Source organism: Musca autumnalis, unplaced genomic scaffold (genome assembly GCF_047663935.1).
Source record: "Musca autumnalis isolate F117 unplaced genomic scaffold, ASM4766393v1 scaffold_4, whole genome shotgun sequence".
NCBI lineage: Eukaryota > Metazoa > Arthropoda > Insecta > Diptera > Muscidae > Musca > Musca autumnalis.
Window position 1 is genome coordinate 60487988 of NW_027411977.1, and position 17119 is coordinate 60505106.

The 17119-nt window shown below is 37.4% G+C and overlaps 1 protein-coding gene across 21 annotated transcripts in view; it reads left to right on the forward strand.

Moving 5' to 3' along the window:
• syd (JNK-interacting protein syd) overlaps nucleotides 1-17119 on the forward strand; it is a 76918-nt gene that overhangs the window by 38530 nt on the left and 21269 nt on the right. For 6 of the 21 annotated variants that reach the window (XR_012412660.1, XR_012412662.1, XM_073984090.1 and 3 more), the window contains 4 exons: nucleotides 1950-2191; nucleotides 8665-8769; nucleotides 9180-9215; nucleotides 9797-9814. Coding sequence is in view for 18 of the 21 variants with exons in the window: in XM_073984090.1 (XP_073840191.1) it covers nucleotides 1950-2191; nucleotides 8665-8769; nucleotides 9180-9215; nucleotides 9797-9814 (401 nt within the window). In the remaining 3 variants the exon portion in view is untranslated. The remainder of the gene's footprint in view (nucleotides 1-1949; nucleotides 2192-8664; nucleotides 8770-9179; nucleotides 9216-9796; nucleotides 9815-17119) is intronic. The other 15 variants (XR_012412661.1, XM_073984088.1, XM_073984093.1 and 12 more) reach the window with 4 other exon arrangements.

Consider the following 17119-nt stretch of genomic DNA (forward strand, 5'->3'; position numbering starts at 1 on the left):
GGGACTTTCCAAAAGCAAAGCCTGGCTATGAAAGCAGAAGATCCCGTCTTTACAACGATGTAAACTAGGTCGGCGTAGGTGACCAATAACGGAGATTTCGCAATAGTTGGTTATACATCCCATTTTTCCACTTTTTTGGAAATCACGCTACAGGTCGCAATTTTGATCGGATCGTCACGAAATTTTGAGGGTTAATGGGGGTTACACAGATGAAGAAGCCTATTGATTTTGGTGATGGTCGGATAATATTTAGGGGTGGTAATGGGCAAAAAACTTATTTGGAGAAAAAGACAACGTTTTTTTCCTAAGCGAATATCTCAGCTTCAATATGGGGTATACCAAAAGCAGAACCTGGCCATGAAAGTAGAAAATATCGCCTTTCTAATGATGTAAAGTAGGTTCTCGTAGGTGATCAAACAACGAATATATCGCAATAGCCGCTAATAGAACCCAACTTTTTATTTTTGCGATTTTAATAATAATGACGAATATCACAGCTTCGGTTGGGGATCTTCCAAAAACAAAGTCCGACTATGAAAGTAGAAAATCCCATCTTTACAGTGATGCAAAGTAGGTTGGCGTAGGTGGCCACATAACGGAGATATCACAATAGTCGGCAATAAATCCCATTTTTTCATTTTTTTTGTAATCACGCTACAGGTCGCAATTTTGATCGGATCGTCACAAAATTTTGGGGGTTAGTGGGGATCCTACAGAGAAAAAAGCCTATTGATTTTGGTGATGGTCGCATAATATTCAGGGGTCGGAATGGGAAAAAATTTATTTGGAGAAAAAGTCAACGTTTTATTTCAAAGCGAATATCTCCACTTCTAAAAGGGGTATATCAAAAGCAAAACCTGCTAATGAAAGTAGAAAATATCACCTTTGCAACGTAGGTTGTCGTAGGTGGTCAAACAACGAAGATATCGCAATAGCCGCTAATAGAACACAACTTTTCATTTTTGCGATTTTAATAATAATGACAATTATCACAGCTTTGGTTCTGGACCTTCCAAAAGCAAAGTCTGACAATGAAAGTAAAAAATCCCATCATTACAATGATGTAAAGCAGGTTGGCGTAGGTATCCAAATAACGGAGATATCGCAATAGTCGGTAATACATCCATTTTTCCACTTTTTTGAAAATCACGCTACAGGTCGCAATTTTAATTGGATCGTCACGCAATTTTGGGTGTTATTGGGGGTCCCACAGAGGAAAAAACCCTTTGATTTTTGATAATGGGCGTATATTATTCAGGGGTCGGAATGTGAAAAAAATATTTGGAAAAAAGACCAACGTTTTATTTCAAAGTTAATATCTCCTTTCTGTAGGAGGTATATCGAAAGCAAAACCTGGCAAGGAAAGTAGAAAATATCACCTTTACAACGATGTGAAGTAGGTTGTCATAGGTGGTCAAACAACAGAGATATCGCAATAGTCGGTAATGCATCCCTTTTTCCATTTTTGTGTAATCACACAACGAAATTTTGATCGGATCCTCACGAAATTTTGGGGTTTGATGGGGGTCTATCAGAGAAAGAAGCCTATTGATGGTTGGCATACATCCCACTTTTCCATTTTTTATTTGGGTTGTACTGTCGATGCACTTAAATGCGTTTAAAAAAAATTTACCTGTGTTAATGAAGACATTCAGAGCAAAGGCGCTAAACTATCCCAATTTTAATATTTTGAATTTTATTAGTCAAAAGCTTATGAACGGGGGTAGTGGTGTAGGGTATTACATAGTCGGCCCCGACCTGACTATAGCCTTGGCTCACTTGTTTGGAAATATGTAATATAGCTTATACTTCAGTTTTTTTCTTTTGTACAACCATAGAGTGAGAGTATTTAGCTATCGGCAAAGCAGGCTGATTTCTTTTTAGTTGTTTTTTTTTCGCATTCCTTCTTTATTCTACTAATCATTGTTTCTTACCTATCTTCCTCCCAGATCATCGGGTCCAGTCTCCTTCGGATTTGCCTCCTTAGAAAATTCCGCCATGTTGGATACGGAAACAATTTGTAGTGTTGGCAGCAATTCGGATGACTCAGGTCCACCATCGTTACAAAATGAATTCGATAATCTACAGACAGTGGAGAGAGCAGCTGAAACTGATACATTACAACAACAAAATCAAGCCACCTCACCACAAAGTGATAGTAGTCCCACAGTGCCAAATATACCATCTAACGGTTTGTATTCATCATTTGCAATTTATCGTAATTTTTATTTTGCGGCATTAATTGAACATATTTTTATCAACAAACAAAATGCATAGTTCTATAAAGGTTTTAAGAAGATACCGATCGGTGATGAAAATTGTAACACTATAATAACAAATGTACTATAGACAGGTATATAAATCGACATGCAGATTTTCGAAGAATTGTCGTTTGTGTGTTTAATGTATACTTTTCGGGAGCCAAATACTTGACAAACCAAAAATGTTCGGCTCCATATAGGGGGCAACACTCTCTACAGTGTAGATTTGACAAGATTTCCATCGAACACCATGTCTCTATCTATCAGACTATCTTTGATCAGCAGCCGTCCATTGTGGTTTATTTTTTTATTATGAACTGTTCTATCAATGCCATTCACTGGAGCCAATTACCGTTTTGCGCTTTTCTTTGCGGCTTTGCTGCAGTGGGCAGTAGTACCTTTCCTTATCTTAGTCCTTTGATAGCAAGCAGAGGAGGAGGTAGATGGTTGGAGTCCTGACTCTCTCCACTGCTTTGGAGTAGTTTTGATTTTCAAAGTAATCCACATAACCGTTGTCGAGGCCGATGCTTTATGTGTTCCCAGCAGCGACGTCCCATCCTTCATCTTCGAAGATTGTGTTGAAGTGGTCAAGGATGAATCAACCATGGGAAGTTGAGGTTTCTAGGTGCTGTTGGGGTTGATATTAAACTTAATTTGACCGGTATGAGAGAAAAGAGTCGTCGGGATTTCTCGAATTTGCTCACCATCTTCACATTACTTATTCTTGTCAACTGCCGTAGTGAGCGAGGGTTCCCTGCCAACGAACTTTGTGAGGTAGTACATCCATCTACGACAAGTCCTAGTTGTTGTTGTAACAGGTTGTCTGCAACCAATTGATTTCCCCTGTTGATAAATCATTCGTGTGCCGATAGTTGATGTGGATGTGGCATGCATGGGTTATTGTGTTGGGATGTGTAATGGGATATTGTGTTGGGATGTGTAATGGGATATTGTGTTGGGATGAGTGTGTGTTGAGAATTTATTGTGGAGGTATATTGTGTTATTGGGATAATGGGGGTGAGTTGTGTGTGTGTTGGTTGATTGATGTGTGTGATGTGAGAAAATATATGAATATGGTTAATTGTAATATTGGTAGTTGTAGAAAACGGGCCACTTCCACCGGTCTTTTCCAGAGAACCACGGGGCGCAAATCCGTGAGTTTATTCGGACAAGAGAATAAATGTGCGGTGTTGTACGGAGATTGTAAGCAACTTGGGCACTGGTCCAATGGCACGGTAACAGTTCAGTAGATTGCTATAACCCGATCCGAGCTGTGCCAAGATGGTTCTCGTTGTCTCTCGCTGTCAGAGATTGCTGGTGGGTGTTGGTTAAGGAATTTATTAGGGCTGTATCTGTTGACGGCCTCTTGGACCGCCCGAGTGTGCAGCTGTTTCACCTGCTGCTATTGACAATCTGTTGAGGTCTGATATGACGCCTTGGATGTCCGGGCAGTAGCGCCTGATGTCCTTCCAGATGTATCGTGGAGGAGGATCCTGCATCACAATGTGATGGTTGGGTTGACTAGGCAGATGGCAGGCCACGTTATGTTGCTTTACCGACGGTAACCTCGTCTCCTCATGTAGATGATCCACACTCGACATCAAAACACATCCGGTAGAAATCCTGTAATTTACTTCACTGGGTGCCACTCATACGCGATGTCCAAACGGGGGCAGCATAGCTCAGAATTGAGCGACTAATTGGCTTGTATGTTGCTGTGAGCGTTTCTTTATGTTTGCCCCAAGTGGTACCTGCCAGCGCTTTCAGGGCCTTGTTTTTGGCTTGGACTTTTGTTTTTATATATGCGGCGTGTCTTGTGAAGTTGAGTAAGTTGCCGAACACAACACCCAGGTGCTGGACGGTTGGTATTGTTCTTCCATCGACGCTTACGTCTAGTTCCATTCTTACTTCACGTGTACATGATGTGAAAAGGGTAACAGTTGATTTCGACGGTGATATAAAGAGATATATTTCCTGCATGAAGGCTGAGCTGGCGGCTAGTTAGTCATTCAGTCTAGCGCTTATTACATCTACATCTACTCCAGATGATAAGATCGTGCAGTCATCTGCGTAGGAGACCATCTTAATGCCTTGAGGAGGTGCAGGAAGCTTCGCAAGGTAAAGATTGAAGAGGAGCGGTAACAGAACTCCACCTTGTGGTACACCCATTTTTAGTTTGCGGTATTTTGCGGTCGTTGTGCTACGAGCCTTTCGTAATCCATGTTGATGATTAGCTAGTTGGAGGTGTTCGGTCATGGATGGCAGCGATAGCGCTTCCAAATCCTTGGCAATAGGGAGATAGGACGATATGATTCTTCAGAGATTGCCGGTTTATTAGGCTTTGGAAGTGGGATTACCCGTGAAACTTTCAAAATCTCTGGTATTACCAACAGGTTTACCGAGAGACTAAGAAGTTACGACAGGAATCCCAGGGCTATTGGACCGAGGTGCTTTAGCATCGCTTTGGAGATTGTGGCTTCAACTTCAGCAGCTGCGAAGGAGCGGGGATTGGTCTCGCATGGGAGTTTCCTGAGTTTCTGAAGGGTTGCTTTTCTGGCTCTGTTCCGCGTGGTGGGAAGGGAACTTATTTGCGCACTTTTCGGAATCTGACTGTTGGGCGTTGTCGAAAGTTATAGCAATGTTACCCTGGTTGCAATGTACGCCGGATAGACCTTTGATCGTAGACCATAATTTATGTGAACTAGCATCACAATTGTTGAGGTTATTGATCCAGTTTTCCCGTCGGTGCTGGTTGACCAGAGTATTAATCTCTGCCATCATCAGGGCCTGTAGCACGCAGGTGGTCGCGTTGGTCAGCAAGTCTTGCTGCAGCCGTGGGATAACCAGGTCTACTGGGATATGACGCTTGGCCGCCCGGAGAATGACATTCCTTAAGATATTCTCGCCCTTTCTGGCACATGAGGGGGGCGGCTGTTGACTAAGTGCAGTTTCAACTTCATTCGTGAGGCCATGCCGGTTGGCTTTGTTGTAGTTCACGAATGTGCGTATATCAGGCTCCACCGTGATCAAGATGTCGATGTGATCAGAGTCTAGGGCCACATGAGTTTGCCAGGATGTTGTGGCAATATGTGACGCGCTGACGAACGTAATGTCTGGGGAGCTTGAACAGTTGGCCGTTATTCTGGTGGGGAAGTTTTCATTGATGGCTGCGAATTCCGAGTCGTCTATTTTATCGGTGATACTGAGCCCAAGTTGGTCTTGGGCAAGTGGCGATTACCAGGTCTCATGATGCGCGTTAAAATCACCGAGTACAATCCTGTTATCACCCTCTAAGAGGTACCGAATAGAGGGACGATGACTTGACCTTATGCTGTTTACGGGCGGGATGTAGACAATGACTATCTCTAGCATATTGCCTCCTCCAGTTCGCACTGAGATAGCCATAGCCTCGAAGTATTGGTCGTGAGGCTGGTACGGGAGGTGGATTAGCTGATAATTAACGTCACGGTTAATTATAAACGCAAGTCCTCCACCTTGGTTGCGCTGCCTGTCCAGTAGGCCTATTCTGTAACTTTTTAACAACTTTACTCATTGTTTATTTTACAACAATTTCATTTGTTTGTTTTGTAGTTGTTACAAAAACAAAAGAAATTTTAACACCTTGTCAATCGATAAAAGTTACAGAATAGGCCTACTGGAGTGTAAGATGGAGTGGAGGACAGGGTGCTGTTGGAGACATGGGTGTTGATGTGCTAGAATGACTGCTATTGGTGGTGTTGCTCGCTGAGGTTGGTGTGCTGCTAGTTATGGTATAGTTTGCGCAGCAGTCCGCCACAAAGACTTCAGACCAATCTCGACGTGAGCGCAGATTTGTGCACCATCTCAAGTGGCATCTATTACAATGCACTGATGCAATATTACTGCAAATAATGTTGCTGCAGACTGAGCAGCGCCAGACCGTTGGCGTTGCCGCAGTTCGGCCACGAGATGTTGTTTGGCCAGCAGCTGCAGGGGTACCACAACAGCTTGCCACAAATGTGTCTGTGTAGTCGCGATGACTTGCCAGACCAGAGTAGCGCCTGAGGTGACACCAACCTAGGCACTGACTACACTGAACCTGTACTAAATTACGTGTAATTCCAGTGTGACACACGGAGCAGATTGTGACCTCGGTGGAAGTGGGGCCCGGATTCTGCTCGATGCCAGCCATAATCAACAGGATCTTGAGCAAAACGGCTGGCATGATTTGCTCACCTGGGGAAAAAATTGGTTTAGCTGGTGCTGGGTTGACAATCCCTGGCCGAGATGGACTCGGGTCGTTCCGGAGCGTAGATCCGATTGTCGTGGGAACTACAAGTCCTAGTTGTTTGTCCAGGTTCCTTCTGATTCTGGTTTCACAAGATTAGTATTTTCTACTGGGGTCAGTTTATCGACAAAAGCAGTCGCTAGGATAACGGTGGTTTCATGTTTTTCTCAAATAAACTGTCCTCGTATTCAGCAGGAGGCTAGCAATTGTCTGCATTCTTCTGCACACTTTATTTTACTAAATTTAGTTTAGGGAACTTATGTCCATACCCTTCCTGGTCGCTGTCCTATCGACCGTAGACTGGATCTCTCCGGTACTGGTCATATCATTTACCGAAGGTGTTGCTGATATGTTATCAGTGGATTTTATACTCTCAGCCTATAGGCTAAAGAGGGTATATACACATTGATACGACGAAAAAAGTGCCTCATCGAAATTATGGTTTTAGGCCCCAATTTAAAGTTGAAGTAGGCATGTTCGTCCGGTGCATTACGATAACTCTCGAACGGATCAATCGATTTGGTTTTGAATATGGTAATAGTTTGTCCAAACTTAGTTTAAGTTGGAAGATGCGTCATATCTGTCAATTTCCGCTACAACAGTTCAAAAATTTCGCTAAAATTGTTCGAACGACAACACTCAAAGAGAGTAGACGAATTGGTCATAACTTTGCATATGGTAATATTACTTCCTTGCATAGGTCAGGTTTGAATATGGACTAAATCGCTGTAGTACTTCGTTTAACTCCCTCGCCAAAATTTGGGGGGGAAAATGCAGTTTAAGGACTCGGCTAGGATCGTTTTTTTTTTCAACAAGTTCCCTTGCGGGCCCTCCTTAAGTCCAAGTCCATACTTCCCGAGATAATGACCCAAAAACTCCAAAAAAAAACCTGCCGGAACCAACTGAACAGGGTATTACGTAAGGTAACCCTGGAAGGGAGACACCAATTTGGTCCGAACTTTGTACATGGTATTATTTCTTACGGACTCGGATTTTGTCCGAATATTGACTACATCGGACCACTCTTTCGGCTACCTCCCACAAAAAGTTCGGAGAGAATGCAGTTTTAGGTTTTACCATTTTTGAGATATAGAAGTTTAGGACTGTATCGTCTCCAGGTGTAAGCTCCTTTCATTTAATGTTGGTTCAAGAGCACTGTGCTTACTGATACTATCATACTTATTGTGAAGTTGTTTTTGTTTTGCTCAAAAATCCCGAATTCAAATGTCATTGTGTATTTTTGGGGGGTATTGAGGTTTACCATGGAAAGGCTTTTTTTTTGCAATGGCAAGGACTTGAAAATTATATCTTTACTACATTAAGGCGCCCAGTTACCGTCGAAGCCTCCGCATCGCGGCAAGATTCTTATCACTGGCGAGGGTGGATTACTAAATATAGTGAAATGATAAGTCAAACTACTTGGCGCATTGAATGTCTGGGTTCAATTCCCAGGGCAGACAACATAACATTTTCTCAGCCGTAGCAAAAACCGCTCAAGGTAACCTAGGCGACATTTCCTGAGTATTTTAGCTATATAAAACGCCGTTTGGTTTTGGTGATTAAATGTTTAATATTAATAATACCCTTTGGGTATATTCGTGTGAAATATTATATGTGTATATATGTCATGGTATTATACATACTTTGGCTTCATTTATATAGCTCAAAATAGAACTATGCATTTTACAAGTTGGTTTTTTCTTATAATGACATTCCATACTAATAATATAAAACATTAAAACATTTTTGGTATTATTTTATTTCTTTTGTCATTATTTTGTTATTGCATTTTGCGTTCATTTTTTTCATTGTTCATTAACAACAATAATTCTCCCAAATACTGCATAAATTGTGTTAACCGTCGTAAAAACAAACAATCCTTTACCTCTCCTTTTGTTTTTTATATTTTACACAACTACCATCCACCAACATTCAACAACAACAAATTAACACCAAATAAAAAATTGAGTGATGTTCGTCCTTCTACCTATTTCCTGTCATTGTATTCCGTCGAACAAACAAACAACGCTCTCTCGTAAAATGTGTCAAACAAAATAATATAATTTCCCCCCTCGCTATCCAACATTACCTTGTTGCATATTTTACTTTTGTTTTGAAACGCATCTTCACTCACAGTTGGTCGTACGACTACGAAAAAAGAACAACGCTCTGCCAATAATCTATACCAAGAGCTGTCCTTTCAAGATAATGAAGAGAGCGAAGATAACGAAATTGTTACAGGTATGTATGATAGATTGGTTGACATTTTTTTTAATATAACCCACCAAAATCTAAATTTTCTATGTGCATTATTAAACAAATGGGGAAGGGTTGATATTGAAAAACGTATTCTTATGCAAAGTTATAATTCAATGTTATATCTTTTTTTCTTATACATAAAAATCTCTTTTCGTTTTCTTTCTTTTTTTGTATATTTCTTTGTCTCTGTGTATATTTTGTGTGAATAATAACATTGGAAATATACAACAACCACACTTTCACTATGAAATGCACAAACTTATATACAACAACAACCACAAACAATTATTCAAATACTGCATCTAACCAACCGCCTCTCTGCCTCCTACTTCCTGTCTGAATGTGCAACGCGCTATTACAAAACCAAACAAACAAACAATGCAATCTAACAGGGAGCTGGGTACATCCTGGGGAATATGCTTCTTCAGGTAGGTATCAAAATTCTTATTTGTATGGCTTTATGTACATCACGTGTAAATATTTAAAACATCACATAATACATATCAACTTTTGACTCCACCAAACCAAACAACAACAAACTAAATGACCAACTAAAAAAAGTTAAAAAATGACGCCAATACTCGACAATGAATTTTAAATTCCTAAACAATTATTCTCGAAACAGAAAAACAAGAAGTATTATTATTTATTAATGATTTTGTACATTTGTGTGTTTATAAATAAGTTCCTATATTTGTTACAAAACAAAAACAATAAAACAATTATTTGTAAAGCAAGAAATACTCATCATTTTTTCTCATGTCTTGTTGTTTTATATTTTCTTTATACCAAACAAAAAAAAACTATGCCATCGTTGATTGTTTTATAAAAAAAAAAAACAACCAAAAATCATAAAAACGCTTTCAAACAAACACAAAAACATACCAAACACAAAATCCACTGTGTTTTGGTGGTTTGCCATTATTGTCCTCTGGATTTCCATCATCACGTCTTGTAATGTTGTTGTTATTTTACATGCCAATAAAAACACAAATTACCCTTACAAAAGCTAATGACAACTACTTTGGTAAGTTGTAATTTTTATCTCCTCTTCTTTTCCATATTTAAAGAAAATTTGTAGATGTTGAAATGTTGTAGATACATGTGTGGTATAGTAGTGTAATTTGTAATTTGATTAATTTCATTAACATTTTTTAATTTCACATTTTATTTGTAAATATATTTAGTTCCACATCACTTCAGTAGTGGAATTCTGAAACCCATTTTTGAGTTACACCAAACATCGATAAAATCCCAGCAAAATTTGACGGAAGGGGTTCTTTGCGATGACGTGATTTCATGTCATCTTTTGCATTGGTTCAAAGGAAGTCGTGGAAGATCCGATCTTTTCATTAGGATTTGAACCAATGCAAAGGAAGTCGTGAAAGATCCGATATTTTCATCAGCATTTGTACCCATTCCATCGATCCAATAGAGATGATGTTTGTGTTTTTATTTACACACCTGTTTATTTTCATTTTGGTATGTTCCAGTACTGCAAAAATTTACTAATTTTTTCTATTTTTTCCGATAACCTAAAGGAAAATTGTTATCGTAGTAAAAATAAGTAGATTCTTGCAGTTTCTGGAACAGACCAAAGTTGTTAGAACTGTCGTCGTGATGTTGTCTTACATTTCCTGCATATCAAACAACTAAAACTTCTAAACAATTGGTATTATATGAAGTCCCAACCATCGAGCTAAAAATAGAATCGGACTGCACACATTGCTATTTTAAAAGTTCCCTTGTCTGTTCTAAATCTGACATAGAATGAAATCAATCAAATCTCGCTTCTTGGAATTTGAAAAAAAAAAGTCCGAAACGAAAAGGAACAAGAATCTGAAAATAAAGAAGAAACTACTTTTGGAAAGAAACAATTAAAAATAAATTAATTAGGCATAAATGGTATTTTCCATAAAAAGTCTCTCCTCCCCGTTCGTTACATTTTGTTCTTAGAGATCCCTAAAGCAAGCCGGGTTGTAGATCCCTACATATTTCCGTCACTAAACAAAAGAGTATAAATTACCAAAATGTTGTTATAAAATAACAAAATTATAAAATAAAAGTAATTTACGAAATAAAAATACTTAAAGGAGTGCATTTGGAGTCCATGTCGAAATCTGAACTGGTGATGGGAAGATAATTGAAAAACCCTTTTGTAAGATGAAAGAATGTCAGTTGCGGAGAACGGAGGAAGTAATCTTTTGCGTTGCGGCGGTGGTGATTACATTGTAATTTTGGATGTAAACTTTTGAAAAACTAAACTGATAAATTAATTGTAGTTATTTCATGAATTCGTTTGAATTAATAAAGAGTTTTGTTTTTCATGAAAACCATATTTCAATACAGCATTTCCATTTTCCAAACAATACATGAAAATTTCATGCCAAGGGGTTGGTGAAAATGACATGCCAAAGCATTGGTTAAAATGACATGTCAAAGCATGGGTGAAAATGACATGTCAAATCATTGGTGGAAATGACATGCCAAAGCATTGGTGGAAATGACATGTCAACGCATTGGTTAAAATGACATGCTTAGGATCCAGAAAAGAACGTCATCTTTTGGGGTCCACGCTCATATAAAATTCATCGATGAAGATGCTAAAAAGATGACATGCTAGATCACTTGCACCCATGATTGAATGTCATCTTTGGCATCGAACATTTTGCTGGGATTAAAACGCAAAATTTATGAATGAAAGTATTAATAAAAGTTTACAATACTTTTTCTATCGGTAGGACTTAACGACTAGTTTTTTTCAACGGTAACTTACCGAAAAGTACCCAGCAAAATGTTCGATGCCAAAGATGACATTCAATCATGGGTGCAAGTGATCTAGCATGTCATCTTTTTAGCATCTTCATCGATGAATTTTATATGAGCGTGGACCCCAAAAGATGACGTTCTTTTCTGGATCCTAAGCATGTCATTTTAACCAATGCGTTGACATGTCATTTCCACCAATGCTTTGGCATGTCATTTCCACCAATGATTTGACATGTCATTTTCACCAATGCTTTGACACGTCATTTTCACCCATGATTTTACATGTCATTTTAACCAATGCTTTGGCATGTCATTTTCACCAACCCCTTGGCATGAAATTTTCATGTATTGTTTGGAAAATGGAAATGCTGTATTGAAATATGGTTTTCATGAAAACAAAACTCTTTATTAATTCAAACGAATTCATGAAATAACTACAATTAATTTATCAGTTTAGTTTTTCAAAAGTTTACATCCAAAATTGCAATGCAATCACCACCGCTGCAACGCAAAAGATTACTTCCTCCGTTCTCCGCAACTGATATTCTTTCATCTTACAAAAGGTTTCAGATTTCGAAATGGACTCCAAATGCACTCCTTTAAGTATTTTTATTTCGTAAATTACTTTTATTTTATAATTTTGTTATTTTATAACAACATTTTGGTAATTTATACTCTTTTGTTTAGTGACGGAAATATGCAGGGATCTACAACCCGGCTTGCTTTAGGGATCTCTATGAACAAAATGTAACGAACGGGGAGGAGAGACTTTTTATGGAAAATACCATGGTAGAACAAGAAAAGGTAGCAGCAATACCCAGCTGACTGAACTGGGTTGTAGTGTTAGTGTCAAATTCCATTCGACATTTTATGTATTTATTTCTATGTTCGATGTATATTAGGGATATATATTTTTGAAGAACAAATTTATTCATCAGAAAAAAAAAACTATTTCCCATAAAGACGGCTTCATATCATTGACATGTAACCTCCTCCAGGTCCGAACGACATGCCGCACACTAAAACACCGCTTATAGAGGCGGTACAATATTTGTTAATATGTGTGATATTTTCTTAAACTTGAAAAGAATAAAGCCCTAATAAACATGTGCTTTTTTTGTTTTCAAAAGCAAATGATTGAAACATCTTCTCTTTTTTCAATGAATTACCAGCGACCCGAAACATTTTTGCAAGTATTCTACTTTCTGCGAGAAATTATGCATTTAGTGGAATGATATGGAAACATTCAAATTGAAAATCTAACGAGTTTTCATTCATGTTTTCCAAAATATTCAATCAAATGTGAAAAATTATTAGTTTTTTAAATACCAATAATTTATAGACATTTCCTTGTTTTGTTTACATTTACGTTGACACTAAGGTTTACACACAAAAACAAATTCCTTTGTGGTTGTTGTTCGAGTTGTATTTGTTGTAGTATTAACTTTACCTTGTATTTGTTCTACCATGGGAAAATACCATTTATGCTTAATTAATTTATTTTTAATTGTTTCTTTCCAGAAGTAGTTTCTTCTTTATTTTCAGATTCTTGTTCCTTTTCGTTTCGGACTTTTTTTTTTCAAATTCCAAGAAGCGAGATTTGATTGATTTCATTCTATGTCAGATTTAGAACAGACTAGGGAACTTTTAAAATAGCAATGTCTGCAGTCCGATTTTATTTTTAGCTCGATGGTTGGGACTTCATATAATACCAATTGTTTAGAAGTTTTAGTTGTTTGATATGCAGGATATGTAAGACAACATCACGACGATAGTTCTAACAACTTTGGTCTGTTCCAGAAACTGCAAGAATCTACTTATTTTTACTACGATAACAATTTTTCCTTTATGTTATCGGAAAAAATAGTAAAAATTAGTAGATTTTTGCAGTACTGGAACATACCAAAATGAAAATAAACAGGTGTGTAAATAAAAACACAAACATCATCTCTATTGGATCGATGGAATGGGTACAAATGCTTATGAAAAGATCGGATCTTTCACGACTTCCTTTGCATTGGTTCAAATCCTAATGAAAAGATCGGATCTTCCACGACTTCCTTTGAACCAATGCAAAAGATGACATGAAATCACGTCATCGCAAAGAACCCCTTCCGTCAAATTTTGCTGGGTATCACTACCGAAATTATAAGCATTTTAATTTTTCAGATTTTTGTCGGTAACTCATCAAATGAGTTAGAGAATCGTACTACAGTTCAGTTTTACTATAAATTTCAAGATATTCCAATAACATAAAAAAAACTAAAAGCGGTACGGGCCAAACCTAATTTGACCATTTAAATTTGTACGTAACATTTAACGCCGGTATCTTTAGAGGGTAGTACAAGTTAAAATTGACTCAAAATTTCGTAACGCATCGATGTAATGGTCGTAAACCCACCTTTATGTACAGCAAAATGTCTCGACGAGCTGAATCAATCGGGATTCGAGATGGGAGCGTGTCACGTTTGTGACACTAAACAAAAACAACTGAAGTGCTTACCCAGCAACATTTGAGGGAAGGGGTTCCATGCGATGACGTGATTTCATGGCATCTTTTGCATTGGTTCAAACGAAGTTTGAACCCATGCAAAGGAAGCCATGAAAGATCCGATCTTTCCACCAGCATTTGAACCCATTCCATCAATCCAATAGAGATGTATTTTGTGTTTTTATTTATATACATTTTTCTAAATATATAAGATTAATTATTTACAATAGGCTTGATGTTGTCGGAGACTCGAAACCACAACCAACGTTATTAAACTCTCGTCGTAATGATAATGTCATTACAAAGAAATGGTGAAAACGACATGCCAAAGCATTGGTGAAAATTACATGTCAAAGCATTGGCATGACATGCTTTGGATCCAAAAATGAATAGCATCTTTTGGGGTCCACGCTCATATAAAATTCATCGATGAAGATGCTAAAAAGATGACATGCCAGATCACTTTTACCCATGATTGAATGACATCTTTGGCATCGAACATTTTGCTGGGTAGTACTTATTCCTCACTATAGTGCTTAGTTGTTGTTGTTTAGAGTCACAACCGTGACACGTCCCCATTTCTAATCAGGATACGAGGGCTGCACGATAACTATTTGGCCTAACAATGAGAACGCGAATATTTACCATCAAATATGGTCTTATTGTTTTCTTATGTAGCGTCCAGCATGATTTATACACTTTTCATGCACTCAAACCAATTGTTGAAGGACTTTTTCCACTCCGATTGAGACACATCCAAACAATGGGACAGCATCTTCTGGCGACGAACATCGTTGACCACACCTTTTTTCATGATATGCTGGAATCAAAAGAAGTCATTGGATCCTCAGTCAGGGTTGGATGACCCATCGAAGTGCTTCTTACATGAACAACTTTTGTTGGATTTGGCTCGTGTTCGAAGACCTAAATGGTCGATTCCTGTTTTCTTTCGGGCTCCTAAGCATAGATCCAAGATTCGTCTGTGACGATCTTATAAACGTAGTTTGAAGCACCGCGATCGTTTTTATTCACAATTTCTTTGTCCCAAACTACAAGAGTTTTTTTTGAGTGATTGTTCAATTTTGCTTTACCTAACGTGAAAAATCCATTTTTGCGGCCAGGCGTTCATGCAATATCAAATGTTAGTTGGAAGAAATATCCAAGGATGCCTCTATCTTACGGTACATAACATGGCGATCTTGCATTATCCGTTCACGCACGGCTTAATTTTTTTTTCTGGCACAACGGCCGATTTTTTCGACCCTCACCACCTTCGTCTTTTGGCGAGTGTCCGCCCCGATTGAATTAATTAAACCAGTTTTTCATGGTGCTATAGGATTTTCAAGTCACTGTAAACAACACAACACATGGTCCTATGACAAACTGTCATGAGTACGTTTAGGCTAAAGACTGTCAAACTTTCCAAAAAAGTGTTCGTGCAACCCTCGTATGTGTATCCACTCGTCCATCTATAGTTTGTAATTACTCTGCAGGCCACAAATTTAATCGAATTGTCACGAAATTTTTTATTTTGTCGCGTAATATTTAGTAATAAGTTTTAGTTTAGGGTTTTAGGTCTCAGGTATGTTTGGACAAAATCCGTTTCAGAAAATTTTGCAGTCGTTTTAGTCCTGTCCGTCCGTCTGCCTGTTTGGGTGGTGCTCACGATAACTCTCAAACGTATTAATCGACTTGGCCTAAACTTTGTCTCTCGTAATATTACGAGATCAAGTTGGAAGATAGGCCAAAAGTTCAAACATTTTCACTTAAATGGTACGCACAATAACATGGTAATGGGTACTTTACACGACATATATTTTACATATGTGATTTTACTTTGCATATACATTTTTTATATAAAAAATGATAACCCATATGTAAAAAAACATATCGTGTAAAGTACCCATAACCGGTTAGATCCAAACTTTTCTTCCAGACATAGATTAGCTTGAAATATGCGAGGCAATCATGAATAAAAATTCTGTGCGGAAATTATTTTCTTTCCCTCATTTGTTATTGTTAATGTTATTTCCATATTTATGTCCAACAAGGGAATTTAAATTCGGCGAGAATATTCCATAATACGGTGATTCTACACAATTTTCACATGTAATTCGAATAATTTCAGTTGTAATTTTCACTTGTAATTTGAGAATTCCAATTGAATTTCGCATTATTTCATTTGTAATTTGATAATTTTATTCGAAATTTGAATTATTTTATTTGTAATTTAAGAATTCTATTTGAAATTCGAATTATTTCATTTGTATTTTGAATTTTTCATTTCTAATTCGAACGATTACATTTGTAATTCGAAGTTTTCCAATTGTAGTTTGAAATTCCAAATTAAAAAATTCTATTTACCAATAGAAAAATTCAAATTAAAAATGGAAAAATTCGAATTACAAATGAAATAATTCAAATTACATATGAAAAAATTCGAATTACATATGAAATAATTTGAATTTCAAATGAAATTCTCAAATTACAAATGAAATAATTCGAAATTCAATTGGAATTCTCAAATTACAAGTGAAATGTTTCGAATTTCAAATGAAATAATTAAATTACAACTGAAATTCTTCGAATTACATGTGAAAATGCTGTACTAGTTTTTAACATTTCAATATATTGATTTTAACAGAATTTTACTTTTTAAAATTATTTTCCGTGTGGAAAATTTCAAGGGAAATATTCATGATTGCCCTGATGGTATACACGGTGCCCGGACATAATTCCCAAATTTCGTTGGGATTTATGTCAGCAAGCAAACCAATTTTACTTAATTTTAAAATTATTTGGATTCACTTTGGCAGTTTTGTTTGTGATGTCTGTTTACTTTTTATTTTTAAAGTAAGACCCAGCTTAATCAAGGATTTGTTGTTTTAAAATTTTAAAAAATTGTTTTGTTTGTTTTCGACAAACTATCAGCATAGTTTTGATGATTCTCTGCATTGTGGAGACGCATAACATTGGGAGTAGTTAATTTGGTTTGCATATGCGGCTACGAGAGTTTTTGAATGTTTCTGTTGAATTCGCATTTAAACGAATTCGTCGGTTATATTTATTCTT